This window comes from Podarcis filfolensis (assembly GCF_964270895.1).
Source record: "Podarcis filfolensis genome assembly, chromosome: 6".
Taxonomy (NCBI): Eukaryota; Metazoa; Chordata; class Lepidosauria; order Squamata; family Lacertidae; genus Podarcis; species Podarcis filfolensis.
The window spans coordinates 52,556,110-52,576,810 of record NC_139609.1 but is presented as its reverse complement, the minus strand read 5'-3'; the positions used below and the strand labels follow the sequence as shown (position 1 = coordinate 52,576,810).

The following is a 20,701-nucleotide window of genomic DNA, read 5'->3' as shown; positions in this document are numbered from 1 at the left end:
CTCTGTCACTTGCTGGCTAAAGTGACATGCAGTTATCTTCGTAGAGAGTTTCACAAAATTCACAGAGGTATATAATCACGTTATTTCAAAAAGTTCCCCACAAATAAATATTCCAACCACTGCCACCAGTGAAAAGCCAGTGGAACATAGACGTGCTTATTTAAATAAGCACTCATATACCTTTTGTGCCTGATGAAATGGAAAAGAAACAGCAGTAGGAAAATCACAAAAGGGAACAACATGTGGCCAAATGTGGGGTTAATTTTGGGATTATCCTTTAATAGGCACCTGCACACAGATATAATCTCCAGTGGAACATATTTTTTCATCTGATTGTGCACACTCTTCACCAGTTCCCACCCCCCAAGAGAGACCCCTCTTAAGCTTTGATTACTTTCTCGCCTGATTTTGCACATGCTTGCTTATTGCACACTAGCAGTCTCTTTCGTGATATGGCTTGGGAATTCTATGAAATCAAGAAATCAATGCCGTTTTGAACTTTGTGGTTAAAACCAGTGCAGTTTTGAAAGGTTCAGTCTACCACTACCTTGCTTCAAAATGGTGTCCCGTTGTATCCAAACATAGACAGAAACCTGCTCCTTGATATCGGGGACCATCATGCAAAAGTTGTTTACAATATCTTAAGAAGTGTCAAAATTCGTAGCCATCAGACAAACAACTTTCCAAAATTTATGGTAGATTCTCCTCCAGTTTTCCCCTTGCTCAATTTTTGTGTATAAAAGGGGAGAAGCTATTGACAGATATTTGCACTTTGTTCCTCACTTAGCAAAATACGTTAAGTCAATAAGAATGAAAATGTCATCTGTACAACGCTCTCTGCACATTGGCAGCTCTGTGGAAATCTGAAAAATCTAATGGTGTTAATTGCTTTGGAGACTCTTTCCTGCAATGGTTGGGGAACCTGTGGCCCTCCAGATGCTGTTGGACTACAACTCCCTTCATGCCTGATCATTGGCTAGGCTGACTAAGGACTAATAGGAGTGGGAGTCCAACAACGTCCATTGGGGCACATGTTCCCCAACTCCTGCCTTACTATAACTAATATGATGTGATTTTCTGCTGTATTTATTTCCTTAATCTTTTCAGCGGGGCTGAGAAATTGTAACATTATGAAAGTTTGAACTATGGTCAAACTATTCAGTAGGTTGATAAATTGATTTTTTTAAAAAAGGAACCTGACTTTGGTTGCCTATGCATTTGGCGTAAGTCAAAAAGATTAAAACAACACTGCCCTCGGAATGCATTAAGTGACCTAGTTCACATGGGAGAGCGAAGTAGGTGTGCACTAAATGTGTGTTGGTGTGTGTTTGTGCGCAAGCATGCACGCACAAACATTACATATATGCAAACTGCTTGGGAACAGTAAGAACAATATACAAGAAAAGAAAGTGTTGCATTTAAAATGCACTGGTAGAGATAGAGGCACTGCCTAAGATCAAAGGTCCGTCACACCTCTGTAGTCTTTTGCAAGATAATTCCTCTCCTTTGTGTTGTGATTACATAGTGCTTTTTAAAACAGGGATCACGTGTGTGTTTCTGTGTGTTCTGTGGCAGAATCAGGCATCACAAGAATCTCAGGTCTCCCTTTTTTTACAGTGAGCCTTTTCATCCTTCTTGCTGCTGAGAGATACTTATTGGAAGCAGCTGGGCATTGTCTGCTGCTAGATCAATATGGGACACTGTATTTGTGTCCTGGATCTATACCTATAGATCAGATTGTTCAGCTCTCCTCAGGGGAGTGTACACACAGAGAACCGTCTTTTATGGTAGATTCATTAATCTAGAGCAAATTCTGGCCCCCGGTTCTCTCCCTACAACTGTTAAATGCCGGGTGATAATAGGGTGGAATTTTGCCCTGTTAAGTTTTACGGCATGTTTACATGTGAAACAATGATTCTAATATGCTATGTTAGAATCACTGCTTCGCACATAAACATGAGGTGAAACTTCAAGGGGAAGAATTCCACTCGCTTGTTTGAGTGCTCAGCATCCCAGATGTGTGGAGGGCTTTGCAAGTGTCTGCCCCAGACATTCAGCTCCTTGGAGATCCTTCCAGAACTGCTGCCTGCATGGCTGCTTTTCCATTGGCCTGCCTTGGTCTAAGGCAGCTTCCTCTCCTCCTACGTTTAGTTCAAGAGATACTGGGAGAGAGCTTTTACCTGCTCTGGCATCTCTTAGACTAGAGATGGGGAACCTGTGGCCCTCCAGGTGTTGTTGGAGTCCAGTTCCCTTCAGCGCCAGCCAGCGCAGCCAATAGATGATGGGAGTTATAGTCCCACAACACGTGTCTAGACAATACCTTGCTCTTCCTGGCTTGCCCTTTGATTGTGCTGCCATGGCCATTACTTGGCTGCATCAGGATTCTGCTTTTTCTCCACAGCCCATCGTGGGGATGTCTGGAGTTCCTCAGGGGCCCTCTGACCAGAAGGTAGCTGTGGTGACAGTGGATGACTGTGACACTTCCGTGGCCTTGAAATTTGGTTCCATGCTGGGAAACTATTCTTGCTCAGCTCAAGGGACACAGTCAGGCACCAAGAAGTAAGAATTTTATGTGCGCTATAAACACAACTAATGAGCTTGGAGAAATGAAGAACGAGCAGACATAGCTAGAGCCAGGCTGGCTCCACTGTGCTTATTGTTCACTGGGGAAATTCTTATTAGGATCATGCCCTGTGGGATAGCTTTCACTTCTTCTAGCTTTCACAATCCACCTTCATCCTGCAGTTGGAGGTCTCAGTAGAGCAATTGGGGAAGCTTGACCTCTGCACTTAATGACCTTTCAGCTGATGGAGTGGAGATTGAAGATTGGGGACTAAAAGTGAAGGATGGGGAGACTAGCGAAGGCTAGTCAGCCATGTGATATTGACTGATCAGTGGTCCTGCCCAGCTTATACATTTGGCCCTAGAGGCTGATCTTGATAAGGATCCTGGTCCTGGAGCCAAAAAGGTTCACCACTCTGATCTCCAGGGTCAAATAATTGCTGTACAGTCGTACCTTGGAAGTCAAACGGAATCCATTCCAGAAGTCCGTTTGACTTCCAAAATGTTCAGAAACCAAGGCGTGGTTTCCGATTGGCTGCAGGAAGGTCCCATGGAACCTGCGTTGGATGTTCAGGTTCCAAAGAACGTTCACAAACCAGAACATTCACTTCTGGGTTTGCGGTGTTTGGGAGCCAAAACGTTCAACTTGCAAGGTGTTCGAGTTCCCAGGTACGACTGTATTCTGGGCAGCACTATTTTTCACTGTTGAGCTATTGGACATCTTAGTCTTCACCAGCTACCTTCTGCTACTACAACTTTACACAGAGACAAGTCTAGGCTAAAAGCTTTGCTACCCCATTGTGGGACTCTTCAAAGCTCCTGGCATATCCAAGTACCTATAGCTCTGATGATGTCAATCGCTTGACCTGAAAGACCACAATGATGCCAGCCATGATTGGGTCAGAAGATGTATTTTAATCTGCCATTCCCACTGTTGAGCTTGACCTCCTGAGTTACTCCTGTCTTGGCTTCCCAGGTCCCTGGATTTGACAGGTCCACTGTTGTTAGGTGGCGTTCCTGACCTGCCCGAGAGCTTCCCAGTACGGAACCGGCACTTTGTAGGCTGTATTCGGGACTTCCTGATTGATAACCGAGAGGTGGACATGGCTGACTTCATTGCCAACAATGGGACGGTGCCAGGTATGGCTTATGTTATATCTAGTGGATGGATCCAATTGATACAAGGGATGCAAAACTGGCAAGAAAAGCACAGTACTGACTGTTTTAAAAATATTGCTGGGTGTGCCATTGTGCGTGTGTGTGTGTGTTCTGGTGTAGTGATGGGTCTTTGTAAAAGGGCTTCAGTCCTGTCCCTGATTACTCTCATCAGTTGCCTCCTCTCTTGCCTGCCTTGACACTCCATTCCTAACCCCTGGAGCATCTTCTGCTGCCTTTATCCTTTCCAATGCCGTCTCACTTTTCTCCTCTAGGCTGTTCAGCCAAGAAGAACGTTTGTGACAGCAACACTTGCCACAACGGGGGCACGTGTGTCAACCAGTGGAACACCTTCAGCTGCGAATGTCCCCTGGGTTTTGGAGGCAAGGACTGCAAGCAAGGTAAAGAAGGGAGGCTATGGGGACATGGTAGCTCTGATAAGGCAGCTTGAATGGTCCCTGGGAGATGGAAGGCCAAATTACATATATAATTGATCACGTATTTTGAGCGCAGAATTTTCCCTTGCAGAAATAGTGAGTGGGGTTGGCCATGATCCAGATTGGGACCCCAGTGTAGGGGTGGGGCGGGCAGGGGGCTTCTCATTCTCCTCAGTGGTGGTCCCAATCCAGAGCCATCCCCATCTCCAGTGCCTGTAATTTGCATGGGGGGAAGTTTCTGAACCACTCCAACTGGGCTGCGCTCAAGAGTAAACCACATGATTCATGTTGCATATAGTTGGGCAGCAAGGATGTTGGGGCTTTTTGCTGCCTTTTTCTTCTGAGGATAAGGGGTGGAATGTTAACAGACTATCTCTGTCCAGTCTCAATCCCTGTGTGTGGGGCTGGGGTAGCAGGGAGGACATAACACCCATTTAAGTTAATGAGCTTCAGAAGATTTTGCTGCCGCTGTCAACATAATCCAACAGTAGTCCAGAAAATGTTGGATGTTGGGTTGTAGTGATAATAACTTCTGGGTGTCAGAGTGAGAGGTAGCTCACACACTCCTGTTAAGGCCTGGGAGTGTAAGTAAACAGGAGCTGTTTACTCAGCTGCGTAGGACACAGTTGCCTCAAATGCCATTGTGCTGAAGGTGGTGTCTAGTCCTTCAGTATAAGCAGGCAAAGATCAAGGGGGTGGTGTCTAGGCCAGTGATGGGGAACCTCTAACTCAGCCTTTCTCAACCTGTGGGTCCCCAGATGTTGTTGAACTACAACTCCCATCACCCCTACCTAGCAAGGCCAGAGCTCAGGAATGATGGGAGTTGTAGTCCAACAACATCTGGGGACCCACAGGTTGAGAAGTACTTCACCTGTCAGATATTGTAGAGCTTCACCTCCCAACAGTTCCAGCCAGCCATCCTGGCCAATGGTCAGGGGTGAAGGGAGCAGAAGTCCAATAGCCTCTGCAGGGCCACAGGTTCCCCATGCCTGGGACAGGCCCTGCTTTAGGGATGGAGGCAAACCAGGCATAGGCAAACTCGGCCCTCGAGATGTTTTGGGACTACAACTCCCATCATCCCTAGCTAGCAGGACCAATGGTCAGGGATGATGGGAGTTGTAGTCCCAAAACATCTGGAGGGCCGAGTTTGCCTTTGCCTGTCCCAAACCCATAGAATGCCTGGCAATAAAGATGGGGGGGGTTCAGACCCCACCTGCTAGCATTCCCCCTCATCCCCTCCCCTTCCTATACTGTTTATCCCACAGTGTTCCAAACATCCTACACTGGAAGGGTCAGGAGATGGATTAATATAACTCTAGTATGTTTGTCCTTACACTTGTGGCAGTCTAGTGACCGCTTCCACTGGTTCCAGCATTCACTAAGGGTTGAGCATATCACCCTTTCTCTCATTCCCTCTCGTTTACACACACACACACACACACACAGAGAGAGAGAGAGAGAGAGAGAGAGAGAGAGAGAGAGAAAGGATTAACAAAGGCCTTCTGCTGTACCCATAAGTTTCATCCCTGCCTCAGATGCCCTCATTTGACATGCATTTGACATGCCAGTCAGATGATGCACTGCTTAAGCTGTGTAGACATTGTTTACTCCTATGGCCACCTCCTTGGAAGGAAAAAAGCACTCTGTGTTTGGTGCCAATGCAGAGTTTCTCCTCCACATTGCTCCCCCCCCACCGGAATTTCTCCTCTGCTTCTGAATTGTCACCAGAACATTATTCTAGGCCCAGGAGGGGAGCTACAGCATAAATGCACATTTAGTACTCCATTGTGCCCCGGAGAGAAAAGTAATAGGATCTTATAACTTGCTGTCTTACTCCATGAGAATGATTTCAAAAGGCCGTAATAATATGTCTGCATCAAGAGGAAAGTTCACCCTGCAATGATTGTTCTGAGTTGCATAAAAAGAAAAGAAGGTTGTATGTATCAGCCTGCCATATTTCCAAGCCTCTCTGTAACCCTGAAGGCTAGAACCTTCTTTTATTACTGTTTTTTTTAAAGCAAAAGTGGAACTGGGAGTTCCAGAGTTGCACAAGTATGCCTCAGGAGGCGCATACAGCCTTTCAGACTTGTGCTGGCAGCCTTGTTGCAGGGTGTGACTGGAAATCTGTGGCTTACATGCAGGACCCATATTCCGGCGACTGCTCTGCTGTGTAGCAATGCCTGCTTTTGCTGACTTGTGTCTCCCACCATACAGAAATGGCAAACCCCCAGCGCTTCCTGGGCAACAGCATGGTCATCTGGAATAACTTGGCCTTGGTCATCACCCTTCCATGGCACATTGGACTCATGTTCCGTACTCGGCAGAGCAACGGCGTCCTCCTGCATGCGGCAGCCGGGCAGCATTCTACCATCACCTTGTGGGTAAGTCTCCAAGCTAGGGCAGGAGCACCCTGTGGATCGGTGGCCTGGAGAAGACCGCCTTCACCTACAAGCAAGAAGTAGAGAGGTTGGAGGGGATGCGGGTTCTTTGCTCCACAAGGTTATCAGGAGCAGGCGCAATTGATGCACTGCTCTCAATAGTGAGAATGCCAGCTCACCCGCTTCTTACCTCTTTCCCAGCTGAGCGAAGGGAACGTGCTGATGACTGTGTACCGTGCCAACAGCCGGGTCTCCGCCCTGCGGCTGCACCAGGTGAAGGTGAACGATGGGGACTGGCATCACATGCAACTGGAGCTGCGCAGCAGCAGGGACAACCCAGAAGCCCAGTGCTTAGCCACAATGGCCTTTGACTATGGCTTGCATCAGGTATGGGGAGTGAGTTGACTTCACCCTCAGATTCTTTCTCGACAACAGCTTTGTGACTTCTCTCCCAGGCTGTTCTATCACTGGACTCGCTTTCCCATAAGCTCTGCTCATGTCCCTCCCTGCTCCGAATCAACCAACATGCACTGTTGTTTTAGTTCCAGCCCCTTCCTACCTTCCAGTGGCCTGCACCCCTGACCTCTACCCAATGCTGTTTTTCTAGAAAAAGAGGTGCTGCCACTCACCACTCCCTTGTTCTTTTAGAATGGCAATGGCACTCACCTGAGAGGTGCCTGAACCCACCTGAGAGGTGCTGGAACTGAATTCCCCCAAGTTCCTTCTGGAAAAAAAGCCCTGCCTCTATTCCCTTGCCCCTTCAAGTGTTGTGGCCTCTTCAAAATATCAGGGGAAAGCAATGCCAGATGGCTGCTTTGTCTCTTACCTGTCCTCCAGGTGGCCATCAACATCAGCAGCGAGCTGCATGGACTCAAAATGCGGAACCTGAGTGTTGGCGGCATTCCTGGGGAGCAGGGTGAAGTGCAGCAAGGCTTCCGTGGCTGCATGCAGGTAAGCAGGGTGAGGAGCCAGCATCAGTGGCCCCATTCTGGGCTGTAGGTAATGCCCAGGTCCACGTTGAGCCAGGCGCAGGCACTGCCTCTTCTCCCATTAGCTTTCCTCCCAGGGACATATTTCTCAGGCTAATTAGCCCAAGCAGATTTTTGTGTGTCATGTGTTCTCTGTGCATCTGTGTGTCTGGTGGTCCATGCCTGTCTGGCTGGCTGCATCTCTCTCTCTCCCTCTCTCTCTCTCTCTCTCTCTCTCTCTCTCTCTCTCTCTCTCTCTCTCTCTCTCTCCCTGTGTGTGTGTGTGTGCATATGCACAAAGTTAGAAGCTGCCACAAATCCCCACCTGGAAAGTTGCAGTCAGGACAACCATCATTTCAGGGGTTGGAATAGATGACCTGTTGGGTATCTTCCAGCTGTACAATTCAACAATCATTTGATTATACGCTCTCACCCTCCCACCCTATGTGGTTGGAACAGTGTGGCTGAAGCAGGCCTGCTGATTGGTTGTAGATTGCATTTGTATAATACATTTATCGCTCTCTTTTTGTTGTCAGGAGGAAAGGAGGGTGTAACTGATGGTCCCTTTTAAAATAAGATCACCAGCAATCTCAGAGCAGCACTATTTTTTATTGCTCCCCACTTTTTCAGACGCCCACATTTGGTTTTGCCTGCCATGCAGATGGATATGGGTCGAGTGTGTGGTACCTCAGATAAGATGCATGTTGGAACAAATCGAATCGCTATCAGATTTGTGCAACTCTCCCAAGTGCAAACTCTGACCTTACTCATTCTGTGCACCTTTATTGCAGGGAGCACAGCGCCATCTAGGGGCTGCAGTTCTCCAGTGGTTCATGTCTAACTTACTTATTTCTGGGATGTGTTTTTTTGCTCCCAATAAGGGGGCCATTTAGGCTGCTTCCAGACAACCTGTTTATAATGCGCATTCAGACCAATTTGTCTGCAGAGAGATTAGGTGCCACGAACTATTTAATGAGGATTTGTAGACAATGTTGCACCAAGCCAATGTTATCCATTACTTTCCTGTTTGCAAAAAGTCTGATCTTTTGGAGAAGTTGATTTGCTTTGCAGGAGCTCATCCAACTCAGCTTTAATTGCACAGCCTGAATTTGCTGGGATGCGATCGAATCCCACTCAGAAATAGTGCCAGTCTGAAAGTGCCCTTAGTTCACACATAACCAACAGCCAGCAAATTCCGACCAGGAAATGCAAGTGTTCTGGTGTCTGCCCTTCTAAGAGCTGGATCTCTGTGGTGCTACAACCTGACACCCCCCCCCCCGTGTTCTCTTTATTCCCAGGGTGTAAGAATGGGTGAGACATCAGCCAGTGCTGTGGCCCTGAATGTGAACCAGGCTGAGAAAGTGAACGTGGAACGTGGCTGCAGTATCCCAGATCCCTGTGACTCCAACCCCTGCCCTGTCAACAGTTACTGCAATGACGATTGGGACAGCTACTCCTGCAGCTGTGACCCAGGTCAGTTGAGGAGTGGGCAGAGAAGGGGCGACGGAAGAGCTGTTGCTGCTGCTCTTCCCCAAGAAGTACTGGAGAGATTCCACTCTGGTACCCTCCAAAGTTTAGCACTGTGTGATACAGGGTGAGTTAAGCCATTAGGGTTAACTAGGTACACAGGGTGCCTGTACGAAACAAAATAAAAAAAAAAAAATCCTTCCAGCAGCACCTTAGAGACCATCAAAGTTTGTTATTGGTATGAGCTTTTGTGTGCATGCACACTTCTTCAGATACTGCAGAGATGGAGCCTCGTTTTCACTGTATCAGAGCTAGCTGTGATTCCACCTGAACTTCTGAACAACAACACCCTGGCCATTGGCTCTACATGCTGGAGATGATGGGAGTTGTACATGCTGGAGATGATGGGAGCTCTACATGCTGGAGATGATGGGAGATGATGGGAGGGTCCACATGTTCCTCACCTCTAATGACCTCAGAGACCGTGCAATCCAGGCTTAGGGATGAATCCCAGCCTGCTTCCCCTCTCTCCAGCCATCCCTCTCATCTGCAGCTGTTACTCTTTAGTGCACCTTGAGGGGTGGTGTCAGGCATCAGGGAATCTGATCCCCCCCCCCAACGGCAGGCTGCCAGAAATAGATAGACAAGGAAGCTCTTACCATTGTCTTTTGCTCAATATTCACACAGAGAGAGGCTTAGAAATGTTGCCTCTTGGAGTAATAGCATTCCTCTGAGTAATCTCTACCCCCTTTCTCTCCTCAGTTGTCACCACACCACCCACCTTACAGAGGCCGCTTAGGGCCATTTGCCTCCTAGCTCTTTGCTCTCCTACTTTCAATGCTTTCTGGGTTATGGGAGAAGGGGGGTCTGGAATGCTTTCTAGTGATGACGTGTCAGCCAGCTGCTCCGGCTCTGCTTTCCCCTCCTCTTCTTCTCCCATTATTTCCCAACTTTGTCCCTTATCTACCTCTGAGCTGTGACCTTCTGCAAACCACTGTTGTAAATCTATACTGTCTTCCTCTTCTCTGGAAGGTTCAGGAGGAGGGGAGGAGGTTTCCACCATCCCTCCTCAGTCCAGTGCCTGACAGGTGGTTTCCTTCCTTCTGTGCCCAGCTGGAAACTCTTGTTTGGGGTGTCCTCCATTCACCCTTATGCTGGAGTTTCTGGCCCGAGTTACACTGGTGAGGATGACATAGGGCTCAAGGTTTTCCCCTTGTTGCTTCAGGCTACTACGGTGACAGTTGTGCCAATGTCTGCTCACTCAACCCTTGTGAGCATCAAGCCGTGTGCGCCCGCAAGCCCAGCTCCTCCCATGGCTACACCTGCGAGTGTCCGGACAACTACTTTGGGCCATACTGCGAGAACAAGTGAGTTGCCTCCTGCTGCTCTGCGAAAGGGCATCTGTTGGGTGTGCGTGGGTGGGTGGGTGGGTGGTTGTTCTGATAGCTGTGTACAACTCCCAGCGTGCATGTATAAATGGATCCTTGAAGAGCTGCAGGTGTGTGGGGGAGGATATTGATATATGTCTCTGTACCTGAAAGTGCTGTGAATAAGCAGTTGTAGTCGGAGGGGGCATATTTCTAAATTAGTCTGTGCCAACGGGTTTCTCTGAAAGATCAACCCAATGGAGAGTCTTTTTAAAAGAACTGTTTTTGTTGAATTTTTGAGAAATCAACAAACACATTTAACAAAATGCAACTAGATGGTTGTTCCATCGACAGGGAAAAGACATAAAGCATAACAAATCAATGATTTCACTCTCGTTAAGTCTCTCCAAAGATTGTGATTGCAGTGGTCTTCAAGTTTGGTTGTCCTTATGTATGTATGTACAAGATAAAAGTTGCCAGGTTACAAAGAACGATAATGGGTTCAGTTTCCCTTTGGCACCACGAAGTTGACACATCAATTTTTCCCACCCAACAATCCATACACACATATACCAGGAGTCAAGTGTCAGCCCCACACCTAATTTCCAAAATTTTGCTATTTCCATTGGTGTTGCTACCGGTAGAGAGTGCACCCACTGTTATTGTGTATATTTGCTTCTATGTTTTCAATCTGGGAAGGTAGTAGATGCAGTAAGGGCTTTGCAGGAGACAGTCTTGCCATGCGTTTAGGTGGTGAGTGCAGAAGGTACGCATAGCTGACAGTGCAATTTGTGTGTCTATGCAAGACAGGGAGGTTGCTTTGCATAGTGTGATGCAACAACAAAAGACTCTATATAAGCAAATATGTTGAAATCCTACATACGTTGAGCCATAAGCTCTTCTTGAAAAGCACAACTGTCGTCATCCACATGGGAGCAGAAGATTTAAAGAATGGTGCCTGAAAGAGGCAATACCACACATCGTAACCCCCTGAAGTCTGTCCCTCAAAGCACAATTAGTTTCCAAGACTTTTCTCAAAGTAGGCTTTTCAGTATTGGACGCATATTTGTTTTTGTCCTTGGCAGCTCTCTCTCTCTCTCTCTCTCATCTGTTCTCCCCCACATACATGGTGCTGCTGCCTGGACTTGTTCTTATTTTTGTTGTGTGATTGTAACAGGCCCTGTGCTTTCTCTGTGACAGGCTTGCTCAGCCCTGCCCACGGGGGTGGTGGGGGCACCCTATATGCGGACCCTGCAATTGTGATGTTGGCAAAGGATTTGACCCTGACTGCAACAAAACCAACGGAGAGTGTCGCTGCAAGGTGGGCCTTGCCTAACTTGATGGTCCCGGTTGGGGTTAGAGCTACAAGCAGGGGTTTAAGGAGGACTGAAGAGGGATCAGAGCTGTTGGCAGGGCAGTTGTTCCATCCATGGGCAGATAATGACTATTTAGTTAGGAGAGTGGCTTTTCAACATTCTTCCTTCAGAAATCTTTCCAAATAAACTTATCTGCTGAGGAACTCCAGCATATTGCACAAGATTCTGGCACACAGTATGTGGGCTTCAGGCAATGTTTTTTGGGCCTCAGGTGTTAGCATTCTTGAATTGAGAGAGTTTGACTTAGAAGACACCCAACTTCCCCTTACAATTGCACACTGTAGGACAGAGGGGATGAGGAACCTGTGGCTCTCCAGGTGTTGTTGAACTACAACTCCCTTCACCATTGGCCATACTGGTTGGAGCTGATGGAAGTTAGATGTCAACAACATATGGAAACTACAGGTTCCCCATCTCTGTTGAAGGGGATGAGCAGTTGTGGTGACCCAGTTGTCTTGCATGGATCATTGTCCAGCACAACTGGTGATTCTAATTGAGAAATCCTGATAATCTTCCAAGCTACTCTGGAGTTCCCTTGAATGTGGTATGAAAACCACTAAATTAAGAGATAGGGCACAGGAGCTGGTTCCTGCTTCAAGAAGCTAATTCTGTGGTCCTAGGTAAACCACTCCCCCCCCTTCTCTCTCTCCCTGTCAGCCTAACATAGCTCACAGAATTGTTAGGAGGGTGAGTTAGATTAGAAATGACTGGTAGCAGTGCTTTTTTTCTTTAAAAATGTTTAGGGGCACTCTCAATTTGACTCAAGAAAACCACCATTTTATAGTTCAAATAGGGAAAAATAAATACAGTAATTGGACAAAAGTACAAAGATTCACAAAATGTTTAGGGGTATGCATCCCCCTACACCCCCCCAAAAAAAGTGCTGACTGGTAGTAATCATAACAGTACCTTGGGAATTTCCATCCTTGGTGAGTGTATGTGAATTGTGTTAGTGAACTGTTCTAATGGGAAGCAACATTTATTGCAGGAAGTACTTGGAGAATAATTAGCTTCAGCTTATATGTTTTCAAAAAAAGAAGAAGTGGTTACCTTTGTTTTTAAAGTTTTATTGGGTTTATCTTCATTTGTTTTTTAATTGGTTTGTAGATTTTAGCTGTATTCTGTCTGCAGTTTTATTTGCATACTGCTTAGAGAGCTCTTTGATCCAGTGTATTATAAATATGCTAAATAAAATAAAATAAACTGCTGTTGACTCTAAAGAGGTTTTGGGAGAGGGATTAGGTGCTGGGTTAGCCAGGAGATTTGTAGACTGCTCTTGAGCTACAGAGAATCTTCTACCCTGCTCCTTGGGACTTACATGCCTTCTTGTTGTTCCGTAGGAGAACCACTATCGACCAGGGGACAGTGGCATGTGCTTGCTCTGTGAATGCTACGCCACAGGCTCTCTCTCTCGCACTTGTGACGCTGAGACTGGGCAGTGCTCCTGCAAACCGGGCGTGATTGGGCGCCGATGTGACCGCTGCGACAACCCCTTTGCAGAAGTCTCCACCAATGGCTGTGAAGGTCAGCAGTAACTCCTTGGGCACGGGCTGAGTAGAGCGGAATTCCGTTGCTGAGCTGAAGCAGGGAAGAGGTTGCTAAGTCAAATCTCTGGCCATGTTGTGGGACTGGACAAGTGATGTTACTTATCCGACTGCCTTCCGTGAAAGGTGTTTCCTTGCTGGTGTTCATTGAGTGACTGGGGCAATGAGGGGGAACCTGTGATCATCCACTCCTAAATGTTGTTGGACTCCAGCTTCCATCAGCCCCAGGCAGCGCTGCCAGTGGTCGGCAATGGTGGAAGTTGTAATCCAAGAATACCTGGAGGGCTGCAGGTTAGCCACCCCTTGGACTAAGGGCTACCTGGATGAAGTGAGGAGATGGATTCAGCTCTAGTTCCACAAGGTCATTGTCCTTTTTCATTGCCTCCAGTTTTCATCATCATTATCACATTCTGCCCTAATCTTCTCTTGATGCACTCAGATTCAATACAAACAATTAGCTCTAAACATGGCAATTCATTAATACAGTAAGGAATCGCAGCACAATCAATTATCTCAGAAACGGGTTGTTATTTCCTTGATGACCCAGGATTCCTCGTTGCTCATGCTTCTCTGCCCCAAACATATGAGCGCACCAAACATTTGCAAGAGCATGACGTCCAGACTATCTCCTACGTGCTTCATTGAAGAGCCACAGTGAGTTTGCATGGAAAGGAAATCCCTGCTCACAAATGATCGCTTTCTCCCTTTGCAGTGAATTATGATAGCTGCCCACGTGCCATCGAAGCAAACATTTGGTGGCCACGCACCCGCTTTGGCTTGCCTGCAGCTGCACCTTGCCCCAGAGGATCTGTCGGTAATGAAGCACCTTTGATACGTATATTGTGTGGATGTGGGGTGGGCAGTTTGAGTTCCGCATAAGCCTTGCATGAACCAAGCACCCTTCGGCACCAAGGAGGTCTGTGTTGCTTCTGGTCAAGGGTTCACTGTGTGCCACATGCTTAGCTTAAAAAAGAAAGAAAGAAAGAACCACCCTGTCTGCTTAGATACAAAAGAGTGTTTGCAAATTTCAGAGGTGTAGCTGCGTTCGTCTATAGTAACAAAGCAACAGCAAAGAGTTGATGGCCCCTTAGATGCAAACAAATGTATTGTGAAATGTGGGCCAAAGTTCTCTGTGTCAGATGCGCACAACTCACCCTTTCCTCCTGCTGCCCCATAGGCACGGCTGTGCGCCACTGCGATGAACACAAGGGCTGGCTGGCACCCAACCTCTTCAACTGCACCTCGCTGACTTTTGCAGCTCTCAAGGGTTTTGTAAGTGCTCTTTCCTCACTCTACATTTTCTTTGCTCTCGCAACCACCAGAATTGCATATGCTCTGCAGGCAAATGCACCCACCCACTATCTAAACTGTACCAAGCTAACCCATATCTGAGGCCTGAGCAAATTAAGCAAGGTAACCCACTGTAACATGTTTTCCCACAGTGCAAAAAGCTATAGCAAAATTTACATCTTTGGCATAACTGATTCTAATTCTCTTCGATTTTGTGAAGGATTAGGACCTATGTAGAGCACTGATGCTCCACCTCCTGACCACAGCAAGCCCCTTCTAGCTTTGGAGGTTTCACCCTGCATCACCCTCTAATTTCCATGCTTATCTTACAGCCAAAAGAGCTAAAATCTTGAAAGCACAGGTTTCCGGGATGCGGAATGGTGTGACAAGCACTTCATTCAGTGCTTGGAGTGACACAGTGTCAGCCCAGCCTGGACAACCACCCTGCAGGGTTATGGTTCTCACTATCTCTTGCACTTAGGAGCTGAGATTGAAGTAGCCTGGGGACTGCTTTTGGTCTGTGATCCGGTTTCTGAGTGCCTTTCTCTTCCTTGCTGAGTAGGCCGAGAGGTTGTGGCGGAATGAGTCCATCTTGGACACGGAGCAGTCTCAGCGGGTGGCTCTCCAGCTTCGCAACGCCACGCAGAACACGGCCAGCTTCTTTGGCAGTGACATCAAGGTGGCCTATCAACTCTCAGCTCAGCTCCTGAAGCATGAAAGCACCCAAGAAGGCTTTGGCTTGGCTGCAACACAGGACGTGCACTTCACAGAGGTAAACCCATAGGCTCAAGTTCCCATGGGGCTATAACTGTGAAAGTCACGGCAAAGGGACACACAAGATCAGAAAGGACAGGCAAAACACGGAATAGGTTTGTTGTAGTTGCTGCAGTGCCAGAAAGCTGCTGTGGTGGTGCCTGCCTGGTCTATCAAGGGCATCTAGGCAGGATGGCTGTGCTCTGCCTTCATGGCTGCAGTCAGTGATGCTTCTAAGTACCACTTTCTGCAATCTGCAGGAGGGGAAAGTGCTCTTGTGCTCATGTCCTGCTCGCAGGCTTCCCACAGGCCTCTGGGTGGCCACTGTGAGTGAATAGGGTGCTGGACTAGATGGGCCATTGGCCTGATCCAGCAGGCTCTTCTTGAGAAGGGGCTCCCAAAGCAAGCGGGTCAGCAGATGACGAGCATCCTGCTGCACCTTTGGGAGAACCAAGTTGCTCAGTGTTGCACTTGGAAAATGCTGGAGAAGGTCAGTTCAGCTTGGATGAAATGTGACTCTTTGCATCATTTGAGTTTAGAGCAACTTGCTCTGACCCATGGCCCCATGGCTTTCATATCTCATAATCAAGACTGAGAATTACACTGGCCTGGATCTCAGGTGGCAAGGGGTATGGTACGGGGCAATCCCAAGCAGATCCAGTTGCAAAGCCAAATCCTCAGGTGAGCAGGGGAGGCTGATGCTTTAGGGCAATTGAGGTACCGTTCCACCAAACTCAATTTGCCCTCGCCAGCACCCACCCACCCACCCACCCACCTACCTGCCTTCTTATTTTTTACCAGTCCATGGGATGACACTGGCCGTCCTCCTCGGTCTTTGTGTTGCCTTTGTAGAACTCATCAGGGTAAAGGATGAGGACAAAGCTAGAATCATTTGACTCTGCTTGCCATTGGCTCTGTCTGTCATTAGCTTCTGGCTTCACTGAGTGTTGACTTCCCTGTTTTATGCCCTACCAGTCCCAGTGGGCATCAGCTGCCACTGCAGGTGAAGATCACTTTCTTGGTTCCACTAGGCTCTCAAAGGCCACAAACATTGTGAGCACCAAGACAGCTGCTTGTCCCTTGGCATGGGAATCCCAGGAATGGGCAAGCTGTCCTGTGATGGTGCTCTTGCAGCTGCTTGGCCACAGTCAATCCTCCATTCTGCCCACTGAAGGAACTACATGCCACTTTTGCAGCTCTCATTGTGCTTTCCTTTGGCCCTGCAGAACCTGCTCAAGGTGGGCAGCACCCTGCTGGACAATGGCAACAAGCGCCACTGGGAGCTGATCCAGCAGTCAGAGGGTGGCACGGCACAGCTGCTCAAGAATTTTGAAGATTACGCCAGCACTCTGGCCCAGAACATGCGCAAGACGTACCTGAACCCCTTCACCATAATCACACCCAACATCGGTGAGAGCATAATAGCCATTAGGGCTGTTTCCCAATGAAAGGAATCTTTGCGAATCAACTAATTGTATGCATTTCAGTTGATGAGGCCATCAGTTAAGTATGCATACATTTGCAGGTGAATAAGGAAGTGCTACTGAATAATTGTACAGTACTTGTGATGATGTTTGCATGTGGCAGGCAGACTTTTAGAAGAGGCATTTCCCTCTGTGTGAGAGAGGAAATGCTTACTTTAAGACAGAGATGTAGCACCTGTACCCCTCTAGGCGCCATCGACCAACAACTCACACCATCCCTAACCATTGGGCATGCTGTTTGGGGCGGATGAGTTGTTGCTGTCCATCACCAGCAGAAAGGCCACAAGCTCCCTATCTCTCTTGTAAGAAGATACTTGCTTGTCGCCATTTCTGTGCATTCTTCTATTGAAAAAGCCGATCATTATTATTATTTCTAAGATGTTTCCTGGTGAATAAAGGATACATTTTTTTGTTTTTTTAATCAATTCACCTAATCAGTGAATCAACTAAATATTGCGACCCTAACAACAATGCAAATATGCAACAGACTTTGAGCCAAACAGGTTTTTGTAAACATTAATTCAAAATGAGGTCACAGTAAGCAAAACAACGTAACTATAACAGCTCTAATCTCCACCTGTTCCAGTTGCCAGCTACACAGCTTGGCCTCCTAGCTCCCGTATACATTCATTTAACATGTGAGGTGGTTTCAGAGAGAGCCCTGTTGTTAGCCACTGTTACTATGAACAGACACTCTGATTATGTGCTTTACTTCTTGTCTTATGGTTTGAAATCTTATGATTTTTTTGGCCCAAAGTCTAGAGTTGGTACTCATGGGAAAATTTGTTGGGGCTCATGGGAAATGTTGGGAGTAATAGGTCAGTAGTCATAAATTTGGGGTTGGAAGGAAGGAACATGCCTGCATCTCCAGCCTAAGCTGCAAATTGACATTCAGCTGGCTTGCCTAATGATAAGAAGCTTTTGCATTTTTTTTGGCAGTTATTTCTGTGGTGAGGCTGGAGAAGATGAACTTTGCTGGCACCAAGCTGCCTCACTATGAGGCACTCCGAGGTGAGAAACCTGCAGACCTAGAGACTACCGTCATCCTGCCTGAAAGTGTCTTCAAAGCTCCAGAGAGCAAACGTAAGTTATATGCTTGGGAACAAACATTTCTTGGCTTTCTAGAAAGGGTTGGGGACAGTGGGCCATTTGTAGGGCTTTCTTTAACAGGGCATCCCTTTTTGACAGGTGGTGGTGAGTCCAGTAAGTCCATGGAAGATTCCCCTCAAGATAAGATAACTAGAGCTCTGTTTTGGGTGATTTTGTGCAGAAAAGCAGTCTATAAATTCTGGAAATACAAAATAGAGGCTCCAGCCTGACTTGGCTTGCTTCTGAGGCAAAGTAATATCTCACTCAATGTCTCATGCTCACTTTCCAGAACCTTCTATGGCCAATGCCAAGCATCTCCCCGGTGAGGAAGAAGAACCTGCCCTGATGACAAGACAGAAGAGGCACCCAGATCTGAACGAGGGACAGGCCATTGCCAGTGTGATCATCTATCGCACACTAGCTGGTCTGCTTCCAGAGCAGTATGACACAGATAAACGGAGCCTGAGGTAACATATACCTGCCCCCACCCCAAATATACACACATACCCAGAAGTAGAGGGTGTAGGGACTCCTCAGATACTGGAGATTATACACAATGCCCATACTTAGGGGAGGTCAGTTCAGAGACCTCAACAATCCATTGCAAAGGGGTCCGTTCATGTCATTCTCACCCCCCCCCCCAATATGCTGGAGGATTTGGGCTCCATTCTCTGTTGTTAAAGCGTCATCAGCTTCTGTATGGCTTCCTGGTCCCCTGCCAACTAAGCACGAAGGTGGGAAACCTCAGTCCCAGGGGTCAAATGTGGCCCTCCAGGCCTCTCTCTTGGGCCCTTGGGACTCTCTTCAGGGCACACCTTCTCCTCAACCATGCCCACTCTTGCTAGGCCAGACGCCCTCGCTGGCCCTGCATCACACTCTCTCTGAGTGTTTTTGCCTGACTGGAATGTGTCACTGAACTCTGATAATGCCTCTTACTTGCATGGATGGAGGGTAGATGGATTTCTGTGATTTTTCTCTCTCTCCGGCCCCCAGAAGGTTGTCTGGATGAGAATGCAACCCTCAGTCTGACAAAGGTCTCACACCTCTGACCAAGCAGATGATTTCCAGTGCTCGTGGTTTAAATAGGGAGCAGGGCTCTCACACTGCTTTTGTTGTTATTTTGTTTTTTTAAAAATGATATTTATTCAAAATTTCATGAATACATAAGTATGAAAAAAGAAAAAAACGGAAAAATACAGCAAAAAAATAAAAAAGAAAAAGAAAAAACCAAAAAAGAAGAAAAATACAAATCTCAAATTACATCTTTTCATTTGCTTATTTCTTGAACCTCCTCACACCACCCTTTTTGTATTCTAATTTAATTCATTATTCCAGCAAATTCTTCCCATATTTCTCAATTTTAATTTAAATAATTTATCTTAACAATCTATCTTATTTATTAATTCAACATATCTTTTCCATCTTTTAATATATTCTGTTATTCAATTTACCTTAATTTCTTTAACCTTATCTTAAAAACCTTAAAATTTCAAAATTTAAACCATATTCATACATAACTCCTTAAATCTTTTTTACTAAAGCCAATTTAGATCCTTTCCAGCATGTTCCCTGATATTTCATTAATGTTGCACTAATTCCAAAAATAAAAAGAAATTTTTCTTGATATCTCTAATTTTTATCCAACGTCCCTTCTTCCTGGTCTCGGGTTATGTCAGTCCTTTCTGACCTTTACATCCAGTCCATCAATCTGGTGATCTTATGTCCGAGGCCCTTAAGTCTCTTCTAGGCCCCTTCTGCAGATTTTCTTGTTCTTGCTTGCGCTTACGCACTTCTTTGTCTTTTGTTGGTTTCTTTCGTCGTTTCTCCCCTTTCTCCTTGGGGAGTGGGTCTCCGGAGGATTCCATCCGGTAATAATTTCCGTTTTCCTTCATCAGACTAGCCCATTCCCCACAGTCCCACTCCCAGTCATCATCTTTGTAATCCAAAAAATAGTTATCCAAAAGATAGTTGTCCACCTGTTTCATAGTCCCACTAGAGTTAAGAGCTTCCTTGACTCCAAAAACTTCCAGACACTCTCCAAGTTCAATCTTCCAATGCAGTGGCTTTTGCTCCTGCAGGACTTTGGATCTCTCCATTTGTGTTGTTTGAGGTGTAATCGCAGCCTCTTCCTTCCTCATCTGCCCTTGGACTTGCCCTGTCAAACCAGATTCCTGAATTGGTCGCTGTATAGCTTCTTTATCCTTATTTCCTGTTAAATCATATTCACTGGCTACAGCATTCATCAAGTCCAACTTTTCATTCATCAAGTTCATTTTCTCATGCAGCTGCTCAAGCAAAGCATTTGTCATGCCAAGGGCAGACACCAAACCTTCCTTCTAACACATTTCTGTTCAAGGTCAAACGGCTGGTCCCACGATCCCAATCTCGCAGCTGTATGGTCTCCAAGTAAGCTGCAACAACAAACTGACAGGCTCCCTCTAGGGGACACAATTTCTATTTGTTTCCATTTTTAAAATGTATCCAGCAAAGGAGATTACTTTCGGTTTTCAAATACTTTGTTTCTTTAAGATGCAGAAATGCAGAAAGTAGCGTTGAAGTTAATTTGTTTCTCTTTTTTTTTAACTATCTGTCAAAATGCTCCACTTTCAATCAATGGACGTCTCAAACAATTTCTGTCCAGACACCCCGTCCCCAGGTTTGGGACGATGGAAACTTAAATTCCTTTACTTTCCTCCTGCAGGGTTAAACAGTCAAATTCCCCACCCCCCCTTTTCTCCTGCTTCCAAGGGGGTTTTATTGGTTGTGGATGCAGGAAATTTCCAACTTTAAAACAGTTTTCCAGGCTATTAGATTGCAAGGTCTTTGCTTCA

General features: G+C 46.6%; 1 protein-coding gene across 4 annotated transcripts in view; it reads left to right on the top strand.

Moving 5' to 3' along the window:
* The window catches only part of CELSR2 (cadherin EGF LAG seven-pass G-type receptor 2), a 118,267-nt gene that overhangs the window by 80,385 nt on the left and 17,181 nt on the right, over window positions 1–20,701 (top strand). For all 4 annotated transcript variants that reach the window (XM_083617778.1, XM_083617776.1, XM_083617775.1 and 1 more), the window contains exons 6-21: window positions 2,402–2,559; window positions 3,539–3,702; window positions 3,993–4,118; window positions 6,369–6,535; window positions 6,734–6,919; window positions 7,370–7,483; window positions 8,799–8,973; window positions 10,193–10,334; window positions 11,535–11,655; window positions 13,051–13,234; window positions 13,967–14,068; window positions 14,432–14,526; window positions 15,107–15,316; window positions 16,524–16,707; window positions 17,721–17,864; window positions 18,160–18,337. In XM_083617778.1, coding sequence (XP_083473904.1) covers window positions 2,402–2,559; window positions 3,539–3,702; window positions 3,993–4,118; window positions 6,369–6,535; window positions 6,734–6,919; window positions 7,370–7,483; window positions 8,799–8,973; window positions 10,193–10,334; window positions 11,535–11,655; window positions 13,051–13,234; window positions 13,967–14,068; window positions 14,432–14,526; window positions 15,107–15,316; window positions 16,524–16,707; window positions 17,721–17,864; window positions 18,160–18,337 — 2,450 coding nt within the window. The remainder of the gene's footprint in view (window positions 1–2,401; window positions 2,560–3,538; window positions 3,703–3,992; window positions 4,119–6,368; window positions 6,536–6,733; window positions 6,920–7,369; window positions 7,484–8,798; window positions 8,974–10,192; window positions 10,335–11,534; window positions 11,656–13,050; window positions 13,235–13,966; window positions 14,069–14,431; window positions 14,527–15,106; window positions 15,317–16,523; window positions 16,708–17,720; window positions 17,865–18,159; window positions 18,338–20,701) is intronic.